Genomic DNA, 24976 nt, shown 5'->3' with positions numbered 1-24976 from the left:
TTTAAATTCTACACTGCTACAGGTCATCCCACATGTCCAAGACACAAGTGCACACGTACCACTGCCTCTGCACAGAACTCGTGCTGGCAACATACGCACCACTCCAATCTCTGCCCAAGCGCAAAGCAGACCACGCAGCAATCTGCAAACTCGCCGGTTCAGATCTGCCCATCCCAGGCGGCGTAGTTCTCTCCGGATCATCCTTCGATGATGCAGAGCCCATTGTTCTGAACCTCGAAGATGGGTTTGAGAAGCGGTACGCTGCGCGATGTAAGAGGTGCGATCTTCAGATCGGGTATTGGTTGGACAAGAGCCAGTTCGAGCCGGAGCAGAAGGGCAGGAGGACGGATGTGATGTACTTGCTGCCCGGTGGGTTGATGAGCACGGAGGAGATGAAGGAGAAGAAGGATATGGGGAAGGAGGTTGAGATGGCTGGGGCTGCTGGGGGTTGAAGGGATATAAGGGGTCTGGTTCTTGAGCAAGATGATGGAAGGAGACTGAGCGGCGGCGGGTCGCTCGAGCAGCACGATCATTGATTGAACCCAGCGAACAGACGATACTTCGAGTGACGGGCTACACGAACTGGCGACCATATCCATGTGATGCGGGTCAGCAAGGGCGCACTTCTCGGTCGAAAGACCACACGGATTCGCGGTCTCAAGCCCATCGTGGTGGGAATCAGTAAACATTTGTATCGCTGTGGAATGCTACAATCCTACACAAATGCATCCGATCTCCCGCGAATGAATCTTCCCTCAAGCTCAAGCAAACCAACTCGGCGCTTCCACCACTCTCGCGGCTCGAGCCTTTTTCTCACAACAAGCCCTTCGATGGAATCCGACTGCATAGTCGAGGCTTTCGTCTAGTAAGACCGTACTCGGGCCACCTCCTCACCGCAGGCTGTGCAGGTCGTTGCGACTCCTCCAGTCTGATACACTTGCTCGGACTTCATCCATGACTTGAAATACCTGACCACTGGGCCATCTACCATTGAGCCTACGAGTCCGTCCTCCACCTCTGCGGCGCGTTGGGCGAAGATGCACTTGCAAATTGGGAAATCCAGTTCGATTGCTGTGACGGTGGAGACCAACTTGCCGTCCGATCTTACCTTGATGCTAACTTCGACCCTCTTGTTGTAGCCCTGTGACGAGTCGACCTTGAGAATTTGGCACACATTGCGGAGGTACCAGAGGGAAGGTCGAGGTTCTGTCGACCATTGCAACGCGCGGGCTTTGTTTCCATACCAAGTGGGCATATCGAATTGCTTGGTTCTGTAGAAGAGGGAAAGCACTTCGGGTCTGATCTCCTTGCAAGTGGAAGCAATAGGCGGCTGCTTTGGCTCGACGGCCTGGCTTTGATGTGTGCGCATCAGTCCGGAGAGCTACAACCGGTATCTGAAGCTGGTGCCCGGGGGCTTGGAGTCGTCGACCATGGCGTAGATCTTATTGTGCAGCTCGCCGGGCAGGCGGAGGAAAGGGCATGTGTCGGGTGTGTTCTTTGTTGAGCTCTCGATTCTCTCGGTCGGATGGGCAGCAACATCAGGCGGTCGATCTTCACAGCAATGTCAGTATCTTTGAGCAGATGCGATTCTCCGGCTACGTACCGATCTTGGACGCTTCTGTGCCCGCCATGGTCCTGAAATGTGAAAGGCTGATCTTGATGTTGAAGGTGAAGAAGGTAGGCGGAGCGGCAAGAAGTTTATGCAAGCTGCCAAGAGTCGTGAGGTGAATAGCGGAGATCTGCAACTGGAAATCTGCTCAGCATGTGACAGCTCAAGTAGGAAGCTGCCGCTAGCCCATGTGATGCTATGAGCACACGCTGAGTAATACTCCGACCATTCAATCACTCCCTTGTGAAACCGTAAATCAAGCGTTGGTCTGTAGTCCCAAAGCAGAGATGTTAGAGCAAATCGAACAAAACATGGTCGCTTCCGCACAGCCATGGTCGTTCTAGTGAGATGCGAAGTGGGACATGAAATGTGAATGATAGTAGCTGTGTGGGTCCAAGACCACCAGGTGCCCCAAGCCATACCGAAGGACCGGCCATTTTCGTGACATTTAACAGCCACATAACCCAGCTTGACTAGGGACGAAGTGTCCATCCTGCCTTGTATTCTTCAAGCTTTACGCAAAGCTGCTCCATCCACCATCCACCGAGCATTGTCTGAGCCACGACTAACGAAGTATAGCTCGACAAGCAATGCCCGCTTCTCCTCATTCATCTTCACTTCGTTCATACGCTTGCTGCAGCCTTCCCTTGTGCCAGTCGTACGGTGTGATTGGTCTTGGACCTCTGCCTGAATCCTGCACAATGTCGTCGGAGTTGCGTCGTTTGGTAGACCGATGGGCCTTACGGTCAGGCGTCAGGGAATCTGTAGGAGAATGCATGTGCCGCCACCACAGCATGTGGCACTCTCCATAGGTCAGGGAGACTGTCTAAAATGCTGTGCAATTCAGTAAAGAGGAATGAATCTCAACAGCGCCGTGTTTTGCGAATGAGGCTGCCGCAGTCTTCGCAGGGCAGGGGCATACACTGCTCATTGCGAGAAAGATGTGGATCTTCCTCCAAAAACTTGCAGAATCTCATCAAGGGTGCGTCTTCCTGCGGCTCGGTGTCGCCTTCGTTCACCTATGCTGCATGCCGCGAGACGCCGCATGTGCAAAAGGCTACGGGCTCCCCGGAATGGTTTTGAACGTTCACCACAAGCTTTTCTGTTTCTGCCACATGCATGCTCAAGTATGCAATTTCGATCTTCCGAGCGTAGATTGTAATTGTGATGTGGCGAAGGTATGGAAACCAGGATCTGCTTGTTCCAGCGAAGAGCTTGAGAATCTGTTCCGATTGCATGGTGTAACTAGAGAGCATGATCTTTCTTCCTCCGTAGAGCGCTGACAGGAGTTCGTGTCTGACTTGCTTGCAGGTGGAAGCTAGGGCGGGCGGCTGAGGACAGGCGCGACGGAGTAGACGCCCTTTCGAAATTCTGCTCTCAATACCCACGTGCCCAGAATAACAGCCCTCGGAAGCAATGCTCAGTTCGAAGATGCGGTTGCGTAGTTCGCCGCGAAGGCGAAGGAGGTGGCATGTTGTATCCGTCGACTTTTGAGGTGCGTCAGCTGCGCCTACAGCATCAGGTCAGTCTCACGATGCAGATTATCTATGCTGGGCTTCGCATACCGGTCTCCGACATGGCCACGACGGTGTCGAGGGCTACCTTGTTGATTGTCTCGTCGTGGACGGTGGTGTTGTCGAATGTGGTGTCGTCGAAGGTGGTAATCCTCGTAATGGCCTCTTTCACGACCGTGTCGTGATCCTTCTCGCCTTTACCATAGATCAGCTTCGGCAAGCGAGCTACCATCTCTGGGCTTGACGTACCGTTGTCCGGCCTGTGTAAGGCCATCCCTTCCATGTTGCTGTGAAGTCTTCACCAAGCGTCAATGTATGTATGTCGCAAACAAAAGCTTGCCGCCGAGACGATCGTGCGCGGTGCCAAGAGTCATGACGCATGCAAGGAGACATCTGCATGTGACAATCCCATTTCACAGCGCCGAATTAGGCAGCTGCTGCGGGCTCTGCCGCACGTTCAATGACCGTTCCACCTACCACATGACAGAGCCTCTCGCGTACGACCTCAACCTAATACAACCACAACCTGTCCATCGTAACCTTGCGCTTCCGCCCTTTGCCCCCGCTCTCCTTCCTCTCGACCTCCTTCGCAAAAGACTTGAAGAACCTCACCACCGGCGGATCATCCGGTGACCCAACGAGACCGGCCATCGCCTCCTGTAGCCGCTGCTCGAAGAGGGAGTCGAGGGTTTCGCGGTTGTATGAAGTGAAGAGGGTACCGTGCGCGTTCCTCAAGGCTAGCGATCCGGTTTTCGATACCGTCACATCGACGACGCCGTAAGGATGGGGACTGGAGCTTTTTTTGCTAGTTCCGGGCAGACCGTCGAAGTAGAGTCTGCGTAGGGACGTGGTGGCGTCAGCAATAGCGCCGATTACGCGAACGACTTGGAGATGAAACATACACCCCCCGAACCTTCCGAAGATACCGCAACGAAGGCCCAGCAATCCTTGACCACCTTTCCAGCCATTCCTTGTCGTACTGGAAAGCTTTAAAGGTAAGGTCGAACGTGCGCTCGCCGAAGAAGATGTCGAGGACTTCATGCCGGATTTGCTTGCAGGTGAACGCGAGCGCGGGCGTGTCGGGCTCGACTTTGTACTGCCAGCGGCCGCCTATTCCCCCAAACCATCGTTCGGATAGGCAGAGGGACTCGTGGGTGCGGTCGTGCTCGATCAAGTCGCGGTAAATACGGTTGCGTAGCTCGCCTGGGAGGCGGAGGAGCAGGTTGGGTTCGATGGTATCCTTTGTGGGTGTTTGGTCGGACTCGACGGTGTCTTTATCGGGCGTTGGGTCGGGCTCGATGAGAGATGCTGGATAGTGGTGTGAATATCGAGCAGTACTGGTCTGGACCAGAAGCAAACCGACCTATACTAAAGCTGCCTCTGGCCATCTCGAGTCCTACTCGTGTCACTTCCTCAAGGATAGGAGACGGACCTAATTCCTCAATGCTATGCACTCAATCGACCTATGGACAGTAAGGATGCGGTAGTCGAAGCTTTGTCCCCTCGAGCGAAGAATAAATGACTCGATCACTTGTCGAGACGACAAAGGGAAGCAAGACGGATTTCGTGGGAGCTGGGAAGCTGCAGCTCTGAACTGCAGTTCAGACGAAAGCGGACCCGTGCGTTCAATGTCACACAAACCCTCCTTGCAACAAATATCTTACGCACCCATTATGACAGCATCCAAACCCCATCTTTCGCAACGCGCAAGCATCTTTGCACAGCCGCTGGTGCACCAGCGCCGTCACACAAGCACCAATATGCACCGCCTTCAAAAGGGCCCTTTCAGGCGTACATCTTCGTACAGGCAACTGCATACAAGCACCTTACCCGAGTACTCGTAACTTCACGTAAAACGTCAGGTAGGCTGGCTAAAGGCTCTGGTATCCTCGCATCATGGTGAAATGTCGCAGCTCGCTCTCTCCAACAACGGCTACACCGGCTAAGACATCAAAACGATCTGGACATTGTACTCTTGCAAGCACCTCGCAAGGCCTCAACCTTGGACTGCAATGCAGTTCATATTCGTCCTCTATGGCCTCTTCGGTTTTACCCAAAAGACCCTATGCTTAAGTCTCCCGGGCAAAACCGGAGTGTTGTACGGCGATGTGGATGTATGCCCTGTCCAACGATTCCTCATTAATACAGTTCAGTCACGACCGTCTGTAGTAAATCTACGAACAAATCCTCGCCATCAACCCGGCTTATTACCAGCTCAACAACACCAATGCCGAGCGCCGCGAGCCCAGCCTACGCAAACGGAGTTTGGACTTCGGGGGTTGCGGGATGTTCTCTACAGCCGACAGCAGCGACGCACAGGTACAGGTGGACAGGATCCGAACGCTCGGTGGCACTTGCGACGCAGCAGCGCACAGTTGCGCCAGGATGGGTTGCGAGAACACGTCGGCGGTTTATGTATGTTGGTGTACACACGCTCTGGGTGGGGGGTGCTGTGGATAGTTCTACCATTGGAAGCTGACGAGCACTGCAGATTTGCAACGATGTATAGGAACACAGGCCATTACCTAACTTTAGGATACAGTATTCCACGAAGCTGGCTGACATTCTACCCGCGGAACGACCGCGAAATCAGCCTCTACTGCAAAGACGCCGGCTTCTACGCCTACCTCATATGGGCACATTGTTCCTCGCCTCTCACCGGTGCTATGAGTGGACAGGTCCTCAACACCGATAGCTGGAATGTCGTCGTCGGTGAGTCTTGCTTCGCTGATCTCTCGGTGCCAGTACCCTATTCATCGTTCGCTGACCGAGCTGAAGCGTACGGCGGCTGCAACGACCCGGTGGATACTAAGCCCAGCTCGTATGCCCCTTGGGGACCTAACGAAAGACCTGGCGCTGTGTGTGTCGATTGTGTCACTGTGTGAGCGAGAAGTGTCGGGATGTGGTTGTAAGGGGAGGGATTGGTTAGCAGGCTTAAAACCCGGGTGTGTTGCTTGAAATGCATGCTCTGCTCCCGAGGCAAGGCACGAGTGCAGTAGATGGACGGGAAAGTGTTCAAGGACGGAGATAGACGACACCAGCTAGCGCCGGCCTGCAAAGACGCAATGATACCTACCCAACAAACGCCGTCAACACCACGCGATGCGAAAACCCAAAACTCGCCACGCCTCTCAATCCTTCTTCCCCTGCCCGCCGACATTTCCCCCCAACAGCCCATCCATCGGCCCCTTCTCCCCGACCCTAAAGTAGCCCTGCCCCCTCTCACCAGCTCTCCCGACAGCCTTCCGTCCCCAAAGCGCCAGCGCAATGAACATCACCAACCCGACAATCCCACTGATAAGCGGGTGGTCCATCAACTGTCCCCTTAGAATCCACCACACATGCCCGAGCGCAGTCGTCGTACTCTTCGGCGCAATCTTCGGCGGGTTCGCAACAATACGCGGCAAGGTCTCTAGAATCGACGTTCGAGACGGAACCATAGCGTTGCCGGTCATCGTGTTGTCCCAATAGCGCTTATTGTCTTCATCATTGACGACGACTTTCTCCCCGTCCTTGATCGAGATTCCAAAGGTGGTGCGGATCCAACGTTCCCAGAACACGCCATCCACCCACGCGAAGCCGACTTCTTTGCGCTGGATGTCGTCCATGTTTATCCTGATGCCTTTCGCTTGCCGGAGCGCTTTCTGGTCGTTGCGGTCTTCAGCTTCTTCGATGCGGAGTTGTTTCGCGTCTCGCAGCTCCTGGCGCTCGAGTTGGAAAGCTTGCGTTTGCTTGTCGATCCATTCGAGCGCGGCGTTTTTGATCTCGCGCTTGGCGACGACGAATTCTTCCGGGCGGTCGCGGGAAAGGATGCCGAGGACGACGAGACGGCCGTGCATGATTTCGCGGGCGTTAGCAGCGGTGAGCTCGGGGACAATGGGGAGCCAGACGGATTGCATCCAGTTGAGCACGCGGCGGTAGTCGCGCATGTCGCGGGGTGAGAGGCCGGTGTAGTAGGTCGGCTTGCCGTCGCGGGAGACGAGGAGGCGGGGCCAGGTGGAGATCTTGAAGCGCTCGCAGAGGAGAGGGTCGTTGGTTTTGACGAGCTTGGCGTGCCCGATCAAGCTCATCACTAGGCGTTCAAGAGCGGCGAAGTCTTCAGCGGTGGTGGCGTGGTCGTAGAAATAGAGAAAGATGACTTCCTCCTTCTCCTCCAGTTCTTCGAATTGGGCTGCGTTCACGTCCAACACGCCCTCGCCGACCGCAACAGCCTTGTTCGCGTAGTCGATCAGATCGCCCAAACCGCGAAGACCATCATACTCTATTCTTTCGCCTCCGCGGAAGAAGAGCATTGTTGGGTATGAGCGCACTTTGACGTCCTTGCACAAACGCTTCTCGACGTCGCAGTTCACTTCGCCAATGTTCAGCTTGTCTTTCATCTGCCTCGCCATGCCTTGCCAGTTAGGCGCCATGGCTTTGCAGTGCCCACACCACGGAGCGTAGAACTTAATGAACCAGGGATCGTGGGTCATCGTGACCATGCGCTGGAAGTTCTCCGCAGTCAACGCTACACTCTTACCGTTAACGTTCGGAGGACCCGACGAGCCGGTCGAAAGACGTGTAGCTGGAAGGACGGATCGTGTGTCATCGCTCACTCCTGTTGCGGCTGCGGGTGCATTCGTGTTCGTGGGAACATTCACCACCACGGGGTCTGCATGGTCCGCGCCAACCTCAGGAAGCGTAGGTCCGCCCTGTGGTCTCGAGCCTGGCCGGATGGTCTCCAGTGTCTCCTCCACCCACTTCGAAACGTACTTCAGATCTTTTGCCCCTGTGACGCTCTTCACAACCTCTCCATCATGGTACAGCACCATGGTCGGAAAGCTCCCAATCTTCCTGCTCGCGCAAGCATCTCCATTCGTAACGCAGTCCACCACGGCGAAGTGGAAGTCATAGTATCTCGAGAAGCTATTCAGATCCTGCGCATCGCTATCCGCTCCTGGTGCCTGCGGTATGGGCTCCTGGGTGTAATAATACTCGTACGCCGTGTGGTATGTAGGAGCGAAGGCTTGACAGTGGCTGCAGTAAGGGCTGAAGTACTCCACCAGCCAATAGCCTCGCGCGATGGTGCTGCCGATGTCGTCGCCGCCGAGTTTGGGTATGGGCGGGACTGTCTTGCCGTTGAAGGTGGTGGGTTCATCGTCAGCTTTCGAGGCGGCGGCGGCCACTCGGGGGAGGAGATGCGGCGGGGTGAAGGGGAGGATGTTGGCGAGGATGGAGAGGGGAAAGGCCGCGAGGGTGAGGAATGATGCGCGCATGGTGCCGGGGGTCCTATGGGCACAAGGCCCGGATGATGGTGTGGTCAATCAGTGGGAGGATGCGCCTGGCTTCGTCGAAGTACTGGGTCGTGGTTGGTCCTGCCGCGATGGCTCAGTGTGTTATGAAATCGCTTTATGGAAAGAACAGAGGAGGTAAGCGAGCGACTGTCGGAAGTAAGTCGTAGAATACAGCAGGTGTAGTTGAGGATGTCGTTGTCGATGCCTTCATCCCTCTCTTGCGGATCTGGACCCTCGCGCGTGGTCGGCGTAAATCTCATCCCTGCGTACATTGGGAACCGCAATCAGTCGCCATCTGACCTCACCTCTTCCTGTGCCACCACCACCATATCCTACTCTTCCACCCTGGACACCGCTCCTTAGAACGACACCACCGCCACCATGCGCCCCGCCGTCCGTCTCCTTGCCTCCGTCGCCCGCGCCAACACCCTCTACTCCGAAGCCGGCCTCCCTACCGGCCTCACCGGACTCCTCACACACTACTCGCCGCGCAGCACGCTCTTATACCTCTACAGCACCACTCTCGACAAGCTCCAGGCCTTCCCGGAACACAGTGTCTACCGACAGTCCACAGAAGCCTTGACCCGCCACCGCATGAGCATCGTCGAGAATGTCAGACCTTCCGGCCTCAGCGAATGGCAACAAAGAGTCGCGCCTTTGGTAGACCAGCATCCTGAAGCTTTCAAGAAGGTCAAGACCAGTGACGGCGGGAAGGGAGAGGAGTACAATATCATCTACCACGCTCCACCTCCATCGTCGAGTTTCAAGACCGAGGACGACGCCATCAATGCTGGTTACAAGGCGAAGCCGCAGCCGGAAGGACCACAGGAGCAAGCTGCTGTCGCGGATCGAGGAGAGCAGCTGGAGAAGGATCCGCATGGAGAGACTGTGAGGGAGCTGCGGGTGGAGGCGGAGCCGGCCTTGACGATGGAGCAGATCAGCGAGGTGGAGCAGAAGATTGGATCGGGGTTGATCGAGGAGATTATCGCTGTGGCGGAGGGTGAGAGGGCGCTGGCGGAGAGGATGGCGGAGTCTAAGGTGTAAGTTGAGATGGTTCTTTATCTCGGGATGGGGATATCTTGGATGCTAACGTTCTGTGCTACAGTTGGGAAGACCTTGAGGAGAAGCCTCAAGAAGGCCAATGGCTCTACAACGAGCGGCAGACTGCATGAGTGGGTCAACGATAGACTTTGAGCCGGCTTCGACCTAAGGCAGCTGGTATTGTACATACTGTATGAACACTTGAGAATGCGGCATCGCACCTGGGCAAGCTTTGGCAACGTGCGCCGTGGAATTTGGACTTCAGGCTTCAAATGTTAGCGATGAATCCACGGGACCTTCGAGTCGATTTTTAATTGAGCGTGATTATTCGAAGTCGCAGCTGACAGCCTCCAGATACAACAAACAACCACCATCGGCATATCCATCCTTGCTGACATCTTACTCCTCATGACACACTCCTTTTACAGCATCAGTATTAGGCGAGCTACCATTGACGAGCAGCTCCACGGTATCGAATGAACGCACACGCTCAACCACCCGAACCACCCTCATTCGCAGAAGCTTGATTCGTTGTCTCTCCAGCCCGACGGACAGCTTCCTCCCGGACCTCCTTCGTCCCTCCTCCCGTCTCGCCGTCACACGGCTGGTTGCTCGATGAAGCATTTGTTGCATTGTTGTCTCGCGGTGTCGGAGTCTGATCTTCCGGAGAGTGCCACTGCTCCGGTCCTGAACCACCTGTCTGCTGCGCTGTTTGGCTCATGGTTTCTGGCGCTTTTCATGTCAGACTTGCGAAATGGGCTTTGACAGAGGAGCTACTTACGTCTTCTGTGGGCTTAAGTCTTGAAGTCTGCGAGTACGTTGCACTCGATTCCCACGATTGAACGTTTGGTCGCTGACACTGCTGCAATATCGTCGTAAAAAGGAGTCCTGGAGACTAGCCGCCAGAACGGAATCGGCAGAACATACGAACCACAACAGGCCATGGAACAACAGGCCATATCTGCGTATTCTGGAAGCACGAAAGCGAACGATCAGCCTTGTGTTCAGGTACACTGAGCACGCCATATGCCATACGGCGACACTACGTCTACACAACCAGTCCGGAGTGCCCTGGGATCACAATGCACTGTTTCACTCGCGTGCGGCTGGACACATATCGATCGATGATCTTATTTGTCGGCTACTCCTGCACCACTACCAGCAACGCTCGCATCTCGCAAAGACTGGCCGTTGCACCGGCCAACGTGGATACTGTATGGACAAAACTCGGCGAAGACAAAACCGAAAAGACGTTGCGCCCTGCTTTTTGTGTATCTATTCGTCTAAGATGCGACCGTAAGTCTATTTTGCTCCTCCCCAGCCCACAACCTATCAGAATACTGCTGCCAAATGATCTTCTGTCGGCAGAGGCGTAACTTGCACTGGCCCAGACCACCCAATGGAAACCGGTTGTCCAGAACTCAAGCTTGCGGGTCTCGAATGGTGGACGAATTGCTGCGTGGAGTGTCGCAGGCCTTACTTCCTTGGTTTAGGCCGCCGATTGAATCCTTCCACCATCCGGAGCTGCTTTGACCATTCTTCTGCTCCTGCTGGCCATATCCTTCGTTTTGCTGGCGAGCTTCCGCTTTCTCCCGACTTTTGTGGTCTTTCTCAATTTTCTGCCTCGCGCCATCGAGGAATTCGTCACTGGAGACCTTGTCCCCTTCGATAGGATGCTGTGGTCGGCCATTCACAGTAGGCCCATCAGGATGGCCACGACCACCGCAAGTCCTTGGGTTCGGACAGGCGTCGCCATGTGACTGACACCCTCTCCGGTGCTGCTCGTCTGTTTGGACGAATCGCCCATGTTGTTTGACTAAGGCATGTTAGCATGCTGTGATCAAGCTACACTCGAAGTGTTGGAAGCCGCTTACAGTTCCGTCGACAATCGAACTGCGGATGGCGGCTCGGTGCTGCAATGGCTTGGTGGCTGTGGTGTGTTGATGGTGTATTCGGAGCGAAGACGAGAGGTTGCGGATAGCGTTGTGGAAGAAGCACACGGTCAGGACCAGAAGAAACAGTCTTGTCGGTCAGGCACAGGCTGCCTCGCGCAACGCTGAGATGCGGACCATAGGACGCGACGACAGACAGGGTGCCTCACCGTCCTACTTCTCGACCGGACTTCGCGTACTACAGCAGTCGAACACTGCCCGCGTTGACGCTGTGGCCGACAAAAACTACCATGGCACAACCATCGTAGGATCTCGCTGGCAACGGTGGTGCTTCTGGGTGTTGGCCGACAATGATTGAGCGCGGATCACAAGAACGACGAACGGGACCAAGATCTGAGAGATGTGCCATGAAAATGTCAAACTTCGCATGCATTGCTTCTATCTGTTTTATTGAAAGCATTCAAGGAGTGTCGTCGCCTTATCGAAAGCATCCAAGGAAAGCATCCAAGGAGAGTCGTCGCCTTGTCGAAAGCATTCAAGGAGTATTGTCATCGTTGGTAAGTCCAGAGCATTCCGAAAGTTCCATGTCATCGTATTATCGTCTGATGCTGACTGGCATTAAAGTCAGGTCGTTCCGTCCTCCACCACGGCACATGCCCCTCCCAATGCAGTCGACGGTTTGAACGTCTATGTGCATTCTACTGCCTCCACCGACACAAGCAAGCTCGTCGCTCTTTGGAAGATGTCCACCGCCGTTCGTCTCATCATCGAAGGAATGGCATCCCATTACAGCTTTCGAATGCGAACCTGCGTCGGCAGGTCAGGTCCTCCCGTTAGCCCGCCCTCCATTGCTTGCTGGACGGTTCCGCCCTTGGCGGTGTCGTTCGTAGTTCCCTGGGTACGAGTTGGGCGAAGGATCGCGCGGGTGTGGACCGCATTTGCATTCAGTCGGTCTCGGCATTTTCTTTTGGTGTATACACTCTCCAGGGTGTCGCGCTCCTTCTGGGCCAAGCCGTCAGCTGCTGCTTTGGGTCTCAGTAAGAAGCAACCTTTTCGGGCTTACCGTTCACATTGGCCGAAGGCATGGTCGATGGGTTGTCTCGGTGAAGTGAAGATGCAAAAAGCCTGCCCTGGTCCCAGATGTGATGTGCTCTGTCGGAAGTGATGCTACTGCTCTGGCTGTCGACCTGACTCTCAGGGTGCTTCAGTGAAAAATATATATCCTCATCGACCGGCAACGGAACACCAAGGCTACCACGCTCAACCCAATAAGTTCGCTCGGGACGATTTCTTCTCCGGCTTGTTCTACGGCGCCATCCTGTGATACCGCGTCAATACGATCAGCCTCTACATTCAAGGTCGCGATGGGACTTGACGCGGTCTCCATACATCACACAGACTACTCAGGCTACGAGGAGGCTCGAGCGGGGCTTCATGAATCGTTGGCATACAACAAAGGAGAAGTGGACCAAGGCAATATGTTCAATGTGCTGAGATGCGAGGTAAGAATACAGTGCGCCGCACGGGTTCACTGCATCCTGCAGGTGTGCCCGGGTCTCCTTCCGACATATCGCAGGAACGAGTGTTGCGCGGTTGTGGCTCCCATCCGGCTAACGGTTGGCAGCCCCTGGCCATGCCGATAGCAAGAAAAGGTTGCCGGAGAACGATACCGCCTATGATCCAGCTGCAGTCATCAACCTGGCAGCAGGGGCAAAGCGGACCGCTTGGTCACAGATGCACGAGCACTTGATCCTTACGGCATCTGTGTCACAATACGCAGTGGGTCATTCAGCCTCGCAGTACTGGAAGTAACGGCATAGCAAAACATAGCAGCATCTGCGTTAGGGACTTGCCACTTGGCGGCGCCCGCTCAGCAAATGTCGTTGGGTCGAGAGGTCGTTCCACTCAGGGTGCTACAATGTGCCACGAAAACGGAGCACAGTGCGATCTCAGGGAATCCACCGGATCGAAAATGCGGACGATTGCACGTTATCTGCATTTGCCTTGAGCTGCCTGGTGAGGTGCCGAGGACGTGAACAGCCTCGAGACCAACCGTATTCGTCGTGCGCCCCATCGTCCTGCACGAGGCCCACAAACGACCAGCGAAAGTCGGACGAAGTCTGAAGAGCTATTGGAACGCGAGCATGGCCCACGACACCAAGGTATTTGCGGTTCAGAGAGACTGAGGAGAGGCGATGAAGTGAGACGGCGCCGAAGCAGGTACTCGCATCCAAGTCTGGGCGGTGCACCACAGCACAACACAGCTCCGCCATGGCGGTGAACATTCGTTCCCTCTCAATGGACCAGCGGTTCCGGCAGGCCACCGAATCCATTCTGTGCGTTCGCCCAGCCGCACTTAGCATTGGAACCTATCCGACGGACGCCTGAGAGGTGTGCATCATCAGAAGCGCCAGCTACGCACATCGACGGTTAGATGCACATCATACAATGTCCTCATGGAGAAAGCTTGTCGCAAAACGAGCGCTGCAAGATAGATCTGTCGATCAGACCACGTCACACAATTAGAGTGTGCTTCGGCAACTTTCACCAGTCGGAGTCAGTGGATCTCAAAACGACACCGCCAATGCGGGCGTACGAGTCTCGGTCTATGAGCACCGCACAAGCGGCTAAGACCGTGTCAGTGCAGACTGCCACAACTTTACCTTAGTGCTTGCACCATACTGCGTTCTCTGACAGCTGAGCAGGATCGTAAGCCGTCATTGACATGACGATTCAAGTTAAGCGTATGACAGATACGCCAGCTATCACGGCCCTTCCACAGCTACAGTCAACCACCATCCTCCGACACCGAGACTGCCTCGCAGGAAGTCTCTCGCAACCACAACAGGGGCGCTCAAGGAACATGATCTCTCAACAATTGCCAACCCCTTGACCATGCCATTCGGCCTTCAGATCGAATACACTGGCTCCTCCCCATCCCGAGCTCGGGTCCTCGGCTCCAGCATTCCGTTTGAGAGGTTTGACTGGTAGTCACTTGGTCCGCTTCAATGGACTGCAAGAGGTCGCTTGGTCCAGTGCGTCTTGTTTCCGACGCTGTGCTTCCGCTTCTTTCTCTGCGGCACGCTTTGCCTCCTTCCGGCGTCTTTCGGCCTCCGCCTCGTCACTTTCCTTCCTGGCCTTGTTGCGACGATAAGCTTCCTCTCTTGTCTCTTCCGTATAGCCTCCCGTCTCGGGGTCACGACGATTCCACTTCTGACCAACCCCAGGAATCGTCGCCATCGTGGAGTTGCCGGCTTGCTTGGACGTAGTCTGGATGCCAGATTGCCCTAGATACTGCAGACCTCCTCTAGTCAAGGGAGTTGACGAAAGTTTCGAGGATGCCATGGTGTCTGAAAGCTCATGGTTAGAACACCTCCGGATCGTCTCGGGACGGGCAGTGCTTACAGTGTGATGAGGGACGAACAAAACATATCCTCCTTTCTATGAGTCGGAACGACAATTGATGGTACGATCAGCGATCGAAGCGACGGTACTGGGAAAGACGAACAAACTTGGGAAGCAAATGCAGTGCATTATAAGTACTCATTCCTTTCCAGTGACGATTCCGCAGTCGCACAGTATGCGAACCAGTGCGATGCTCATACAGTTCTTCGAACGAAATCCTTCATTGTACCTCCTGGGTGGGTCCTACATACTGCTGAACGACGGTACACTGCTACAATACGACCCTGAGGTAGCTTCCGGACTGGCCATAGTCGAGCCTGTGCCTGCAAGACCATTGCCATCTTGGGTTCCCGCTTCCGCCGAACCTTCTGTTCCACCCGACAGGTCATTCTCCGTCTTGCTGGAACTCCCTCTAGTAGCACTCTCGTCTGGGCTGTTGTTATCCTATTGTCAAGGCCGAGGTTAGATTTTGTGCTCTACCGATGGTTCTCATGAACGGAGACATGCCCGGTCCTTCTTCACCTCCTTTGCCCTCTGTCTGGAGGGTCATCCGACACATATTCCACTTCACCGAACCGATTCGCCTCCCATAGCATCAAACCACAGGCAACGGAAGAATTTTTGATGCTCTCAACTTGTCTGAAGCGCCGCTCTACCAAACGATTCCAACTTCCCTCTCCCGCAGCTCGACTGGCGCTTTGTACGAGTCGTCCACAGACCTATGATCTTTCGCTACTTCCCATCACAATGCGCAATCTGGTATTATCTTTGTTAGCATCACGGAACATGACCTTTACTGGCGATAACATACCGCCCGGCGGGACTCGCGGGATCGGGCCATCTTCTTGATCCATGTGCATGTCATGGCCCTCGAATCGACTGCCATCTAATCATTACTATGTCAGCAACTGCGCACCATGAGCTTGTTCGACGGAAACCTACCGCCCGGGGCCACACGAGGCCATGGGTCAGGACTCTCGGCTCTCTGAGTTGATCCTCCGCCCCCATTGATTGCAGCACGGTCGACGACCACCTGCTCGCTTCTCCCACGATTGGCTCCGCGCGAATTCTTCGCCTTTCCTCTAGTGGATGTGCTAACGCCTCTGGCAGCACCGTTTTCGTCGGAACGATAGCCTTGATTGAACCTGCGGAGGGTTCTTTTGGCCGACATGATGTCTGTCGCAGCCATGTCAGCATTCCACTCTGCGGCACGGGAGAGGGACTCGTAGACTTTTCTTTGCTCGGGCAGCGGTGTGATACGGATGTGCACTGTATTGTTGCAATGGTGGAAATTATGCTGGATACTCGTGCCGGTGCAAGAATCTATGCTTGAGGACACTGCCCTTCTTATACGGCCAGCAGCAGTGGGTCGGCAAAAACACCGCATGCCACGAAGGCATACCAACACTTGTATGCGGTTCGCATCTAATACAATTTGCACAGCACCAAGACTAATGCTGTTGAGATTGTTGTCGTACAACAATACCGCGTAGCGACGAGAACTTCCCACGCGTCGTTTCCGCCTGGATTACCATCCCCTGACTGGCTTCTGCAGGTGTCAGAGACCACCAAGGAGCTTAGTACTGGCCCAACAGCGCACATACTGTGTCAAGACGGCGGCTACACCACTTGTTTGCACGATCAATGGCTGCTAAAATGATACCCTGCAGAGCTGTTCATGCACGCTGGCGATTCCGCCGGCTGCACAGCTCCATATTTGCGGACGATAAGACACGAATAGGTGCGGAGGCTGTGAGTCGGGCATACTGCAAGTGTTTTGCCGTCAGCAACCTAGAAGATGGTTCCAACCCAACGTTGAATACGAAGGAATTGACCGGGATGCTCAGCTTCCATCGAGCACAGCATTGGCGGTCTACTTGCGTTGGGAACGCTGAATTGCAATGTGCCACCATGTCTGAGCACATCGCAAATGCTCGACGTCAACCAGGCGGATCATGTAATGCGAATCATGCGACTCGGCCCGAACAAAGACTAGAGTACACTTTCAAGGAGCGGTCCGGGTGAGCAGACACACACACAGAAGCGGTTGAGCTTGACGCAGTGGGTGGAGTTGGATTCCTTCCCAGGTCGATCTTCGATCAGCTGCTTGGAAGTCGAACCGCCCGCTCGATCACGCAGAGGTGTGGCCTTCTGCACAACAAGCTCCACGGTATCCTTGCAAAGGCTACGGAATGAGTCTCATCGGCCGCTGGTTTCCTGCCGTAGTTGGCCATCTTTCTTGGAGCTCGAAGGTCGTTCGCTTCGTCCTAAAATAACGTTGACTAAATGTGCTCACCCTAAGCTCCGGAGGACCAATACCACAATATGCCAAGGTGTCTCTCCCTCGCCATCTTGAAGTGATGCAAGGAAGGTCGTTGCAACGTCATCTTCAACCTCGGGCGGGCCTCAAGCCTAACTGGATAACATAATGATGCAATTTTGAAGCGCCGGGTGACGGACTTCGTGCCTTCGTGATGCTACCTGCTCGATTCTAAACGCCGCAAACGCCCGAACTCCCGCATGCTCTCACATCACTCCCTTGTCTCCTCGCCCCAATCCGCCAGCTGGCTCCATGAAACACCAGATCCGGATCCGTCGTCGTCTCTGAGCTGCTCGCTGAGCTTCATTTTCTGCCGGAAGGCTTGGGTTTGGATGACTTCGAAACTTTGATCTTCTGTCCGCCCTTCGAGTCCAAGGACGGTTTCTTCGCCCTCTCATCGGCCTTCTTTTTGGTCTCGGGTCTCGCATTGGGATCCGTCTCAGCGTCACGTGGAGTTGACCCCTCCTGACTCGGGACACGAAACACCCTCGGGGGCGGTGACCACGCAGCTGCTGCAGGAAAACATTTTGATGGCTATTTCACCTGTGAAGAGAGGCGCGTACCATTCATGTTTGTTGTTTAGAGTACCCACGGTCGGGAGCCCGATACTCTTTGGTTCGGTTTTTGCGGATGTCTGGTGTCTATGGAATGCTTGCTCTGTCGGTGAGGCGGATCTGGTCTTGTTGCAGGAGTCTTCTTGGGGAGAACATCTCAACTTATATGTTCAGACTTGGAGTAATGGTCGTACCTGGAAGAAAACCTTGTGCTGAGTCGAGGCAAAGACCTATGAGGCAGCTCGCATTGCATTCGGGCGAGATGGCACTGATAGGACCAATCGAAGCCCAAGATAGAGGCACAGTGCTACAACAAGAGCTCTGCTGGGGCCTTCAAACGCGCTCCGAGGCCTTGTTGAGACATCACGACGTCTGCATGCCCGCCTGTGCCAACGTTTGTCAGAGAAGGCGAACGAGCGGTTGCCCTCGATCATTGGATTACAAGGGCTTGAAGCATGACTATCACTCTACTTGGGGGTGGTCATGCTGCTTCAAAATCATTGGAGTAGGACAGACCCTCATCGTCGGGATGCGGATGCGTTCATTGCAGCTGGGCTGTAGGCCCAGACGTACGTTGTGTTCCATTCGCAGCTAACGCGTCAAGCAACCTCGAACCCGGCAGCATACCAATCCACTAGGTCTTTGCTCACTGGAATCGGTCCGATTCAAGACTCACATCGTGCTACTCTTGGCGGCAACCGTCGTGATATGGCTGACGCTCGATACGACAGTCTCAATGCCGTTCAGCTTCTGATGATTTCAGTGTCCGGAATCTCACAGCTCTTCGGCGGCCCAGAGCATAAGCTTGCATCTCCCGGGCCCAGTTTGCGGCGTCAACCCGCATCCCCTTCCCGAGCCTGCGGTTTTCGAGTGCACTTAGGAGGAAGCCTCTTTAAACCACAGCGAGTGCGCTCGTACAAGGATCAAGAATCAATGTACTGCGAGTGCTACAACGAGTGGACCAACGTCTATTTAAGCCGCGTTGAGACGTCCTGCATTGTACGGAAACTTGATGTTTGGGAACTCGACCTCTTCGTACTGCATAAGTCAGGTGATGTATGGCATCTGCATATGGCTTGTTTTGCTTAGTGGGAGTCGCACTCTTGATTGACAGCTCGATAGCGTGGGAAGACAGCAAATGCAACCGATGGAAACCGGAAGGCGGTCTTGCTCACGGCTGTAGAACGGGGCAACAACGTCAGCGACAGAGACCTCGTTGAGACGGGTGGTATGTAGGAGACTGCTCCGACAGTGCTACAATGCGGGAGTCCCGGGTCCGTCAGCTCCTAGCCTATGCATTGCATGTGTAGCGATGTCCCTCTTGCTGCACAAATGTCAAGTTCCGGGAATCACCGCGCCAGCAGCTGTCCGCAGCTGTAAAATGTGTCAATCTAGACGCAAGACCGCCAGCATAGGTGCCTCCCGGTCAATTGCAGGACGTTGGATGCCACTGTACCACAACTGCCTCGCACGAATATCAGAGTCAGACTCCAGGCCCCAGGCCATGCAGGAAGGACTCCTCACGACATCAGTAATCTGCAGTACTCTCGGGCCACGTACACCCTCAACCCTACCGTCATACCTTTCTTCTTCAAGCGTATGCCAAGAGCATACTACTGTCCCTCATCGCAACTCGCCACGCTGGCCCGGCGTCCGCGGGCAATCTAATCCTCGCGATCCGCAACCCGTCGCACTGTACCCCACACGTCGGGTGCTACGCGGTGCACGTGTGCGACCTGCACTCACTTTACCATCGAGAACCACTACTGCGAAGGTGCGAACCACGGATGTAGCCGTGGTTGCAGTGAAACACGGGCTTAGCTGTTAGTGGAGTTGGCCTGTCACTCACACGAGGTACCTATCCGGCCTTATTTTGGCGACATTGTGGCACGTCTCCCCCCGAGAAACGCAGCGAGTTCCAGCAGACGGTCACGGACCTACAAAGCTACAACAAACATGGATCAAGTTCGATTGTGCTGCTACTTCGACCACTCGGGTCTTGTCCATTACTACACATGTGTGAACACCTGCGCGGCCTGAATTCATAACAGGGGTTGACTTCATGCTGCTACAGATACTGGAAGTGCCTGTCTTTGCGGCCTTGCATTCCTTTAGTCATAATCTTTGTTCTCAAGCCTGAACAAAACTTATAAAGATGCCGAGCAGGCAGACTCAGTACAGTGGCGGGCATGGAGTTCCCTGGTATGTTCTAGCCCGCCGCAGCTCCTACTGACTGACGTTTGCTCTCCACATATATAATGCCCGCACCACACATATTGCGGAGCAAGACCACTCCCCAGCACGACTGCACCTGAAGTCGTAGCCACAACCACGACGAGGTTAGTTGTGTCAGCACAACCCACGCCACCGCAACCAGGAATGCCAACGCCGCCAACGACCGAATTGCTGCCCACTGGCTTCCTCCACCTCCCAGCTGAGCTCAGTAATCCGTTCTACGAAGAAGTGATCGCCCAGCCTTTCGATCGGACAATACATCTGGCCCTCCGCGTCGGATCTGCCGGACAGTCGTCAATATTTCGACGTCCAAGACCGACACAACCACCTATCGCTCGGGTATGCAAGCAAGTCCGTCACGAAGTCTTTGGCCCCTTCTACGGCAGACACCGCTTCTGGATCAGTGTTGGTCTCTCATCCAATCCCCCTCAATTGCGAGCGTGGACCAGCATTATGCGACCTTCCCTTGTCTACATCCGCAGCCTGAACTTTCAGCTTTTTGCAGCTCCCGACTTCACGCATAGGCACTCAGTCAATGTCCATCTTACGCTGTCGCCAACGGGAAGCCTGGCGTGCGAGGTGGTTGGTGACACTGACACAAAGTGCGTATGCAAGTTCTCAAGATGTGCGAGGGATGTTAAGCTGGGACTGGTTGGCTCTGAGAAAGACGCTCTGCTTATCCGGTACTTGATGGCTTGGGACCTACCTGTGCAAGGGGATGGGGCAGAATCTGCTACAGTGTGCCAGCACTGCGGTCGCAAGGACGGTTTTATGTCGTTGGGGAATCCGAAGCTGAAACATGAGTAGTAGGTAAGAGGGAGGAGAGTCGCTGGCTTGACATTGTCTGACAATACCTTACACATCCGAGGAAGAGCAGTCAGGGCGGTGAGTTTGGTACCGAAGCATTGCAACTGGGCAGGCCCAAATGGTTCAAGGACCTACAAGCTCCTACAACCCTTTCTCAATCAAACAGCACACCCATTCTCCCCTTATGTTTCCCCTCATGCATCGTATCCAACATACTCTGAAACTCCTCCAGCTTAAACTGCGTCACATGCGGTTTAATCCCATGTTTGTGACTGAACTCCAAACACCTCCTCAACTGGTCCGTCCGCCCATTATTCGCTCCCCTGACCCTGATCCGCAACATACTCACATCCATCCCAGAAAACTGAATCGGCTTCTGCGGAATCCCCGTCACCATCAACACGCCATTATACCGTATCACGTCCGGGGTGCTGGCGTAAGCTGGAGCGGAATTGGTGAAGTTGATCGCGGCGTGGCAGCCTTTACCCGTGATGGAGCGGATTTGCTGCACGTAGTCTTTGTCCTTTGATGGGTTGAAGACGTGATCGGCCCCCTGCGCTTTCGCCTCCTCCAGAGCATCGGGGGAGAGGTCGATGCCGATGACGTTGTACCCGTGGGCTTTGAGGTACTGGATTCCGAGGTGGCCTAGTCCACCACACCCAATGACAGCAACGAACATGTCGCTCGGGGTACCCTTCAATTCGGAGTGAGTAGCTTCCACGGAGTTATACGCGGTAGCGCCGGCGCAGAAGATCGGGGCAGAGGAATCCAGGTCCATGCCGTCCGGGATCTTCGCAGCGTTCTGCCATTTCACTGCGCAGTAGGTTTGGAAGTAGCCGTCGACAGTCATGCCTTGGACTTTGGACTGGCCGGTTTCGCAGTAGAGGTTGTGGACCTGACAGGCTTCGCATTCGAAGCAACAGTCGACGATGGGGAGCCAGCCGACGCGGTCGCCTTTGGTGAAGCCTTGGGCTTGAGAGCCGACTTCGAGGACTGTGCCGCAGCCTTCGTGGCCCTGTGGGTTGATTAGCGACAGTCGGGGTGAAGCCGTGGGGGTGTATACCATCGTGAAGGGTTCGCCAGATCCAAGATTGAGCCCTTGCTCATTCGGCTCGAAAAGCATCAAGTCACTGTGACATAGCGACGCTGCCCGGACTTTGACGAGTAGTTCATCTGGTTTGATCGATGGGATCTAGACACCGTTAACAAGTGACTGACACTGTACGCTGTTCGGATCTTACTGGGACTTCATTGATATGGACGGTCTGATCTTTCGGGTGGAACTGTGCCGCTTTCTGTTTCGATGGTAGGGTGCCGTCCGTCGCCATGACTGCTCGATTCAATTGTCTCTTGGTCAAGGAGTGGGAGAAACAGAAGTAAAAGTGAGGTCGATGATTGAATATGTAGAAGGCGTAAGGAAATGAGCTTTCGATTGAGCAAGCAGTAAGTTGCGGCACACAAATGGTCGTATAAGTGCAGTACTGTACGGCAGTCTCGCAACGTTCTGGACCTACTTACCATCGCCGGTACATTGTAACCGACAACCCAGACCAACCTCGTCCTACATGTACCTGCACCCCACCTGTTTGCCGTGAGTTGCCTTTGCGGGGCGAACAAGCTGTCGTGCGGAACAGCTTTTCCGTTTGAGAGCTGTTTCGTACCTTCACTCACCTTTTGAGCTGTCGTCGGTCTATCAAGAATGTTTTCGTAGCCAGCAAAACCATCACTGCGCAACCGCTTTCTCAAACACTCCCAAGAATCTCCACGTACTCTCCCCCTTCCACCCCTCCTCCCTCCACCCATTCAAACTCTCCGGAAACTCGCTCACCATCCCCTTCAAACTCCAATCATGCGCAAGAAACGTAAGAATATCCCTGTTTGCATCCAATTCCTCGTCTTTCCTTACGGTGTCCCTCAAATCCTTCTCGTCGTAGATGAGCCCGAACTTCGGCTCCGTGAATTCGGCCCAGGGGTCTTGCCATTCGAGGATATGCTCCGTCTTGGAACCATCCTTGAGCAGGGGAGTGAAGATGTGGCCTGGACATGTGTTTGCGTGGAGATGCGGGAGAGGGGATGGCGAGATACTGTCCGGTAGCGGCAAGTACTCGGACGGTCGTATCTCAGCCGCATGATGCGCGGAGTCGCCGCCCAGATGGACGAAACCCGGCTCAGGAGAGGGGTGTGTGCGGGCTAAGGCGTTGATGTGCCCGATGGTGTGCCCAGGGGCATCAAGGATGTAGAAGCTGCCGTCGCCGAAGTAGTCGAAGGCATTAAAGCGGCCGATGGTAATGTCGGATCCGCCGAAGTCGATCTCTTGGAGTTCGCGGCCAGCGAAATCAGTTTCGAGACATCGGCCCTCTGGGTCTGCTGGGTAGCCGGGAGTCTGTTCGAACGGAAGTATAGAAGGGTTAGCAAGTCTCAGGACGCTCGAGAAAACGGAGGAGGTGCTCGAAGGGTCTGAGCCGTCTGCAGACCATGTCTGAGACGAGAGATGATTTTGCCGGTTGCACTTACGAAGACTTCCTTGAACCCAGGCCCGACAATCAACTTCGTTGAGGCCGGAAACGTAGACGGATCACCAGTATGGTCGAAATGCCTGGTCATGCTCTGTCAGTACCACTCTGCCATCAAGATCGTCAATGACATAACGTACCAATGACTCCAAACCACTCCCTCCACGTCCTCCAGCTTGACTCCGTTCCTCTTCAAAATCCCCGCCACATCATCCTCAATCTCCAATTTCTCAATCACACCCCCCTCAACCAATCCCACCAACCCATGCGCCGGCGCCAGATTCCTCCAATCCTTCCGCGTCCCCAGATCATAGACCAATTTCCTTCCCGAGGGATGTTCAATTAGGAAGGACCAGATGCCAAAGTCTGCTTTCTCGAAACCCGGGATCTTGGGCGACCACATCTGCCCGGCGAGGTTGGAGGACATGGTGAGGGTGGTGTCGATGGCGGAGATTTTGACTGTGACTTTTGATGCCGGGGCGTTGAGGGGAGGTGCTGATTTGGGCGCCATGCCTGCTGCTGGAATTGTGATGTTTGTGTCGGGCAGTATTCGACGGCACCGTAGGGTCTCAAGGGTGTGGCTGGCAGGACGATGGTCGAAAGGGTCAATAAGTGTTTGTTTTGTGTTGACGATATGTTTCTGTGTTCTCAGCCGTGGTTCAAAAGCACATTTGACTTACGTGCGAGACCCTCAGCCCTTATAAGTCGTTGGAGTACTGGAGCGGAGATGGAGCTCGTTCAGAGCTCGTTTGATTCAGCCCTCGGGGTTCGGGGACCGTTGTGAGCTGAAAGCCGTCTTGATATAGCTCTTGCTTTAAAGGACTCGATGTTGTGGAAAGTTTATCAGTTGATAGTCCTCTGCTGACAGAAGCTAATGACAATGTTTCTGGCTGAACGTTAACGGGTCGTTTCTAGAAGTCCTCACGTTGGATACCTTCGTTCAATGGTGGGTTTTGACTTGTCGAGCGAGTGTTCTCACCACGCACATCCCTGGATGTTTTCGACCTTGTGGCTTGATATATTTCGACATGTGTAAGGTCCATAAAACTACAGCACTCAGTCCACAAACTCAGCCGCCCCCATCATAATGCTACAGCTCTGCAGCAACCACCTCCCGTCGACCTTACTCCAATGCCACAACGTGCTCCCCACCCTCCGCTTCCCTCGCATGCGTTCGTCTTCGAAGCCCTTCGCCACATGATTCGATATCGTCGTCGCAGTCCCATGCGCTTCATCAGCAACAGCCGTCGACCTTTCAACGTCGCAGAAGAAGTCCGGGTTGACGTCCGCGTCGCGGCGGTAGGCGGCAATGAAGCCTTCGCGACTCCAGCCGACCTGCTGGTCGTTGTAGTTGGTGTAGACGGACGGGGAGACGTGGTTCTGGAAGAAAGGGTCGTCGTAGGCACGGGCGTTGAGCAGGTCGATGGTGTGGCGGCTCAGACGGACGATCTCGTTGTTGAGGTCCGCCGCGGTCTGGAAGGGCTGTGGTGTGGGCTGCCTGGAGGGGTTGGTGGAGTTGGAATGTTTCATTTTCAACGGGCTGGGTTGGGTGGAGGGTTGAGTTCAATGACTTTCGCGGATTGCGGATTGCTGGGTGTTGTGTGGGTTTGGTCGGGACGAAGGTGTTAATATAGCGAGTGTCCTGATCTGCCCAGCTCCCATACAGCTGGCTCGAATCTTCGTCATTCTGATAACAAGGTCTGTTGGCCTGAGTTGCTCTGTCTTCCACGACACCGGGATCCTCGGGGGGCTCGATTGATCAGACACTCCCGTCGGACACCAAAGCCGAGGCAGGAGGTTTGAAAAGCACCAT

The 24976-nt window shown here is 54.7% G+C and overlaps 11 protein-coding genes across 11 annotated transcripts; 2 read left to right on the top strand and 9 right to left on the bottom strand.

The window, feature by feature from the left end:
- Nucleotides 1–32: 32 nt before the first annotated feature.
- Nucleotides 33–452, top strand: LTR77_007788 (uncharacterized protein; the record flags this gene model as incomplete). Its single annotated transcript, XM_064805024.1, has 1 exon — nucleotides 33–452. One exon carries the CDS (start codon nucleotides 33–35, stop codon nucleotides 450–452), a length of 420 nt encoding a protein of 139 aa, XP_064656866.1.
- Nucleotides 453–1381: 929 nt separating this feature from the next.
- LTR77_007787 (uncharacterized protein) lies at nucleotides 1382–1631 on the bottom strand (the record flags this gene model as incomplete). Its single annotated transcript, XM_064805023.1, has 2 exons — nucleotides 1382–1551; nucleotides 1604–1631. 2 exons carry the CDS (start codon nucleotides 1629–1631, stop codon nucleotides 1382–1384), a joined length of 198 nt encoding a protein of 65 aa, XP_064656865.1.
- A 997-nt stretch (nucleotides 1632–2628) lies between these two features.
- On the bottom strand, nucleotides 2629–3406 carry LTR77_007786 (uncharacterized protein; the record flags this gene model as incomplete). The annotated part of the gene is made up of 2 exons (XM_064805022.1): nucleotides 2629–3119; nucleotides 3175–3406. 2 exons carry the CDS (start codon nucleotides 3404–3406, stop codon nucleotides 2629–2631), a joined length of 723 nt encoding a protein of 240 aa, XP_064656864.1.
- A 227-nt stretch (nucleotides 3407–3633) lies between these two features.
- On the bottom strand, nucleotides 3634–4511 carry LTR77_007785 (uncharacterized protein; the record flags this gene model as incomplete). Its single annotated transcript, XM_064805021.1, has 3 exons — nucleotides 3634–3958; nucleotides 4026–4431; nucleotides 4487–4511. 3 exons carry the CDS (start codon nucleotides 4509–4511, stop codon nucleotides 3634–3636), a joined length of 756 nt encoding a protein of 251 aa, XP_064656863.1.
- A 1743-nt stretch (nucleotides 4512–6254) lies between these two features.
- On the bottom strand, nucleotides 6255–8378 carry LTR77_007784 (uncharacterized protein; the record flags this gene model as incomplete). The annotated part of the gene is made up of 1 exon (XM_064805020.1): nucleotides 6255–8378. The coding sequence occupies one exon, from the start codon at nucleotides 8376–8378 to the stop codon at nucleotides 6255–6257; it is 2124 nt and encodes a 707-aa protein (XP_064656862.1).
- A 399-nt stretch (nucleotides 8379–8777) lies between these two features.
- LTR77_007783 (uncharacterized protein) lies at nucleotides 8778–9568 on the top strand (the record flags this gene model as incomplete). Its single annotated transcript, XM_064805019.1, has 2 exons — nucleotides 8778–9436; nucleotides 9502–9568. 2 exons carry the CDS (start codon nucleotides 8778–8780, stop codon nucleotides 9566–9568), a joined length of 726 nt encoding a protein of 241 aa, XP_064656861.1.
- Nucleotides 9569–14320: 4752 nt separating this feature from the next.
- Nucleotides 14321–14674, bottom strand: LTR77_007781 (uncharacterized protein; the record flags this gene model as incomplete). The annotated part of the gene is given in 2 exon segments (XM_064805018.1): nucleotides 14321–14616; nucleotides 14632–14674. The coding sequence occupies 2 exon segments, from the start codon at nucleotides 14672–14674 to the stop codon at nucleotides 14321–14323; spliced, it is 339 nt and encodes a 112-aa protein (XP_064656860.1).
- Nucleotides 14675–15386: 712 nt separating this feature from the next.
- LTR77_007780 (uncharacterized protein) lies at nucleotides 15387–15905 on the bottom strand (the record flags this gene model as incomplete). The annotated part of the gene is made up of 3 exons (XM_064805017.1): nucleotides 15387–15466; nucleotides 15546–15620; nucleotides 15677–15905. 3 exons carry the CDS (start codon nucleotides 15903–15905, stop codon nucleotides 15387–15389), a joined length of 384 nt encoding a protein of 127 aa, XP_064656859.1.
- A 4899-nt stretch (nucleotides 15906–20804) lies between these two features.
- On the bottom strand, nucleotides 20805–21978 carry LTR77_007779 (uncharacterized protein; the record flags this gene model as incomplete). Its single annotated transcript, XM_064805016.1, has 2 exons — nucleotides 20805–21842; nucleotides 21892–21978. The coding sequence occupies 2 exons, from the start codon at nucleotides 21976–21978 to the stop codon at nucleotides 20805–20807; spliced, it is 1125 nt and encodes a 374-aa protein (XP_064656858.1).
- Nucleotides 21979–22373: 395 nt separating this feature from the next.
- On the bottom strand, nucleotides 22374–23674 carry LTR77_007778 (uncharacterized protein; the record flags this gene model as incomplete). The annotated part of the gene is made up of 3 exons (XM_064805015.1): nucleotides 22374–23033; nucleotides 23165–23246; nucleotides 23304–23674. The coding sequence occupies 3 exons, from the start codon at nucleotides 23672–23674 to the stop codon at nucleotides 22374–22376; spliced, it is 1113 nt and encodes a 370-aa protein (XP_064656857.1).
- A 545-nt stretch (nucleotides 23675–24219) lies between these two features.
- LTR77_007777 (uncharacterized protein) lies at nucleotides 24220–24693 on the bottom strand (the record flags this gene model as incomplete). Its single annotated transcript, XM_064805014.1, has 1 exon — nucleotides 24220–24693. One exon carries the CDS (start codon nucleotides 24691–24693, stop codon nucleotides 24220–24222), a length of 474 nt encoding a protein of 157 aa, XP_064656856.1.
- Between the last annotated feature and the right edge of the window lie 283 nt (nucleotides 24694–24976).

This window comes from Saxophila tyrrhenica (genome assembly GCF_035928015.1).
Source record: "Saxophila tyrrhenica strain CCFEE 5935 chromosome Unknown scaffold_12, whole genome shotgun sequence".
NCBI lineage: Eukaryota > Fungi > Ascomycota > Dothideomycetes > Mycosphaerellales > Extremaceae > Saxophila > Saxophila tyrrhenica.
The sequence above is the reverse complement of the archived record's forward strand: the minus strand, read 5'-3'. Positions and strand labels throughout refer to the sequence as shown.